At 38.2% G+C, this 5250-nt stretch overlaps 1 protein-coding gene across 6 annotated transcripts in view; it reads left to right on the top strand.

The window, feature by feature from the left end:
• LOC144960853 (uncharacterized) overlaps positions 1-5250 on the top strand; it is a 339688-nt gene that overhangs the window by 59639 nt on the left and 274799 nt on the right. For 3 of the 6 annotated variants that reach the window (XM_078894238.1, XM_078894235.1, XM_078894236.1), the window contains 2 exons: positions 2032-2102; positions 4124-4763. In XM_078894238.1, the coding sequence (XP_078750364.1) occupies positions 4647-4763 (117 nt within the window). In that variant the 5' untranslated portion in view covers positions 2032-2102; positions 4124-4646. The remainder of the gene's footprint in view (positions 1-2031; positions 2103-4123; positions 4764-5250) is intronic. The other 3 variants (XM_078894240.1, XM_078894239.1, XM_078894237.1) reach the window with 1 other exon arrangement.

Here is a 5250-nt window from a genome sequence, read left to right as displayed (position 1 = left end):
ACCACCACCACCATCACCACCACCACATCACCACCATCACCACCACCACCATCACCACCACCACCACCACCACCATCACCACCACACCACACCACCACCACATCACCACCACCACCACCACCACCATCACCACCACCACCACCACCACCATCACACACCACCACCATCACCACCATCACCACCACCACCATCACCACCACACCACCACCACCACCACCACCACCACCACCACCATCACCACCACCACCATCACACCCACCACCACCACCACCACCACCACCACCACCATCACCACACACACCACCACCACCACATCACATCATCACATCATCATCATCATCATCACATCATCATCATCATCATCACCATCATCATCATCATCATCATCATCATCCCCATCATCATCATCATCATCATCATCATCATCATCACCATCATCATCATCACCATCATCATCATCACCATCATCATCACCATCATCATCATCATCATCATCATCATCATCATCACCATCATCATCATCACCATCATCATCATCATCATCATCATCATCATCATCATCATCACCATCATCATCATCATCATCATCATCACCATCATCATCATCACCATCATCATCATCACCATCATCATCACCATCATCATCACCATCATCATCATCATCATCATCACCATCATCATCATCATCATCATCTTCATCATCATCATGATAAACACCATCATCATCCCAGCCTAATCATAACGGCGACAGTATCAAGGCCCCGGATTCCCATCTCTATACAACACTTCGATCTCCTGTAATCAATTTTACACCTCAATGATCATCCGTACTATCAAACGATAAACACTGAGAGAGAGAGAGAAAGAGAGAGAGAAAGAGAGAGAGGGAGGGAGAAAGAGGAAGAGAAAGTGAGATGGAGGGAGAGAGAGAAAGAGAGAGATAAAGAAAGAGAGAAAAAGAGAGAGATAAAGAGACAGAGAAAGAGAGAGAGGGAGGGAGAGAGAGAGAGAGAGAGAGATAGATTGATCAAGATAGAGAAGGAGAGAGGTTTAGGTAGAAAGAGATGGTAGGCGAGAAGGAGAGAGAGAGAGAGAGAGAGAGAGAGAGAGAGAGAGGGGGGAGAGAGAAGAAGAGGGAGAGATAAGAAGAGAGAGATAGAATATTTATTCACCCATTCTTTCTTTTGTTTATTATGTTATTCATTACGTCTCTTATAGATAGAATGAAGTTGACGTCACTCACGTCTTTGTTATTGGTTTTTTCCATCCGCGTTTATGAGTAATTCTCACTAAACTGTATGAACCAGACTATAAACGTTCAAGGCTACACATAGTTTTGTGTGTTGGTCCGTCATACTTCCGGGTGGCAATGTTGCGAGCTTCTAAGTCAAGCGCATATTATCTATAACTAGAACGAAGCTTACGTCACTTAGGTCTTTGTTATTGTTTTTTGTCATCCTTGTTAATGAGTAATTCCCACTAAACGGTATTAACCAGACTTTCAGCGTTCAAGGTTACCATTTGTTTTGTATGTTGGTCCGTTATAATAATCCGCCGGATAGAAATGTTGCGAGTTTCTTAGCCAAGCGCACAGCCTCTATAAACGTTCACGGCTACACACTGTTTTGTGTGTTGGTCCGTTATAGATAGTATGCGCTTGGCTAAGAAGCTAACAACATCGCCATCCGGAAGTATAACGGACCAACACACAAACCTGTGTGTATCCATGAACGTTTATAGATAGTTCGAAGATGACGTCACTCAGGTCTTTGTTATTGTCTTTTGCCATCCACGTTTATGAGTAATGCTCACTGAACTTTATTAACCTGACTATAAACGTTCATGGATACACACAGTTTTGTGTGTTGGTCCGTTATACTTCCGGATGCCAATGTTATGAGCTTCTTAGCCAAGCGCATACTATCTATACTTCCCGATGACAATGTTGTGAGTTTTTAGCCAAGCGCACAGCATCTAAACTTAGATACATCTAACTTTTCATTTTATTTATTTTTTTTCTTTTCCTTCCAGATGATTCCCAACTTCCGGCAAGCTGGATTTCTGAACGGACCTGCCATTAGCTGACCTCTGACCTTTCAATCGTGTGTAATATCATGAAATGTGAATTGGATTCAGTAGTCTGATGTCACGTCGCCCAGCATTGGCGACCATCTTGGTTCTAAACAAAGAAAATCGTTTACTTTTTATTCTTCATGCTGGCTAGAACATTTCATATGTCTTGTGATCAGAATGTGTAAAATCAAAATATGATCAGATTTATGTTTTTTCCCCTCTGGATACGCTTTTATGCTCGTCGGAGAAATATTTCATAAGCGCGTCCGCCATTGTTCCGATAGTTTAGAGCCTGGTACTAAGTTACCATGCGTCATTACAAGGGAAGTGACGACAATACTGTTGAAGCGTATTACTGGCAAATCTAAAAAGTATAAAATTATTTTTAACAGATTGATAACGATAGTATGCCAAGAGTGACGGTGATAGTCGTTGATAAATCATTATCCAAAACACCGATACCACAAAATATTATTTCATTGTCAATAGGAAAGAAGAAAAGTGTAAAAAGTACATCATTATAAAAGTTTATAGATAGAATGCGCTTGGCCAAGGAGTTCACAACATTGCCCTCCGGAAGTATAACGGAACAACACACAAACCATGAACTTTTATAGTCTTGTTAATGGATAGAATGCGCTTGGCCAAGGAGTTCACAACATTGCCATCCGGAAGTATAACGGACCAACACACAAACTCTGTGTAACCATGAACTTTTATAGTCTGGTTAATACAGTTTAGTGAGAACAACTCACAAACGCGGGTGGCAAAAACAATAACAAAGGCCTGAGTGACGTCATCTGCATACTATCTATACAGTTTAGTGAGAACAACTCACAAACGCGGATGGCAAAAACAATAACAAAGGCATGAGTGACGTCATCTGCATACTATCTATTTCCCTGAGAAAAATGAATACTCGCTATAGCAATCGTAAAATCCGATATGTCAAACATTCTCATATCGATTTCATTGATTAAATCGATATGTTTACGATTAATCGAGCTAATCAATTAATTAATGCTCAATGATTTAACCACAGGCGGAATGTAGATTTTATAACGTTCATGATAAAGAGGCTGGGGGGAGGGATAACATAAAAGAAATCGTCGTATTGATATTGTTGAATAAATCTGTTCGATACATGCGTGTAAACCGATAAATCGTTCGCATATATTATATCGAATGAATGATATCGATTATCTTTGAAGAGTCAACATGTTGTAGGAGGTAAAAAGTATGCGTGGATAAAGCTTATTAACCTAAAGGTTTTGGGTTCCAGGCCCACTGTCGGCATTTTGTTGGGTTTTGCTTTTCTTTTTCATGAGCAAGTTGTTAAATCGTTAAAGCATGTTTACAAATGTGACCCACCGTCTCAAAACAGTATTTTGTCGGGATGACCCAGATGCTAAAAAGTCAAATTAAAATTAAACTTGTCCAAAATATGAATGATTGGTATTTAGCAACTTGAATGAAATATGATATTCATTCTCTTCAATAAAGATTATAAACTCAACGCAAGTCTGATATTTCTGGCTATCAATTAAATTTTCAGAATCTTGATTATCTCGACTCATAGTTTATTGTATTGTTACGTCATATCCGGCTGGCTAAGTGTTTTAATTTTTTTTGTTATTAAAAGCACAGCATCAATGTGTTTTAGAAAACGGTAGGGGCTGCCCGTAGCCGGTGATCTTGAAAATACTAACGAAAGAGTGAAAATGGAGAGGCTTCGTATAGGAACGATACAGATAATTGACGTTTCGGGTACAAACCTTTCGTCAGCTAACAATACACAAATTAACGTGGAAAACAAATAAAATTATATTTGTTTTCCACGTTAATGTGTGTATTGTTGTGCTGAATGACGAAGGGTTTGTACCCGAAACGTCTATTGTCTGTAACATTTCTATAAGAAACTTCTACATTTTCACTCTTTTATTAGTATTTTCATAATATGTCTTACTACTTTATATATATATATACACACACACACACACATATATATATATATATATATATATATATATATATATATATATATATATAGCTCGTGAATTGATGAAAGCACTCTAAAAGAACAATTTTGTTTTGTCCGGAGTCTGAGAGATATTGAATTCTATCAGTCTGTTTGTATTCCACGGATTAATCCTAACTGACATCTGGTGGAAAAAACAATATATCGGTTGTTATGGATCTGCTTGTATTTCATGGATTATAAAATATATTATAATATCAAGAAAGTTATTTATAAATTATAACATCAAGATTTTTTTACAACGATTTATAATTTATTTCACAACCAACTTTAATGAGTGGAATTTAGAGACACCAACAACAACAACAACAACAACAACAACAACAACAAGAACAACAACAACGACGACGACGACGACAACAACAACAACCATAAAGTATAAATCCCATCATTTCATTGGTCAATTCAAATTTGACGCAGGACGGAGGATCTATAAATAGCAATACCAACGACATAATATATAATAAATCCCATCATTTCATTGGTTAATTCATCATTGACGCGGGTGCGGGGTGATCTATAATTAGTAACAACGATGAAATCCTACACGACTTTTGTGATTATTTGGTTGGTGTTGTGTTCTTCTTTCGTTCACTACGGTCATGGAATGGATATGTGGCATAGAATACAGGGGATACCCTCCGTCAGATGGGTGAGTCCAGTTTATCCTATCTCTCTATCTTATTCATTCATTCATTTATCATTTATGGATCTTCTTTCCATAAATATATCATTTATTCTTCCCTTGTTTCCTCAGTCATCTTTGTACAAATATAATATCATCATTTAACTGTTTCCTTACCGATCATTTTCAGTATTTTCCCCAAAATGGCAGGCTTAGTGCTAACTCACACCGGACACTGACTGTAGCCATCGTAAACGTATAGCCTGACACTGACCAAAAAATGACGTAAAAAGACAAGTCTTTGGCCACAAAAGTAAACAAATCGTGATTTGTATTCAATAAGTTAACCAATGGAATCACTTGTTTCCTTGAGCTCTACTAACGACAACTCACCAGACGCTACACAAACCTAAAAAAACGACTTCAAACTATAAGTCCTAGAGGGTTCTAGTGTCAGGCTGTAAGTTTACAATGGACACGGACTCTGTCGTATTCCGGATAATGACGTTGGGCA

The sequence above is a fragment of the Berghia stephanieae genome, chromosome 15 (genome assembly GCF_034508935.2).
Source record: "Berghia stephanieae isolate SIO BIC M18660-M18661 chromosome 15, UCSD_Bste_1.3, whole genome shotgun sequence".
Classification (NCBI taxonomy): domain Eukaryota; kingdom Metazoa; phylum Mollusca; class Gastropoda; order Nudibranchia; family Aeolidiidae; genus Berghia; species Berghia stephanieae.
This window is presented reverse-complemented; position numbering and strand designations above follow the sequence as displayed.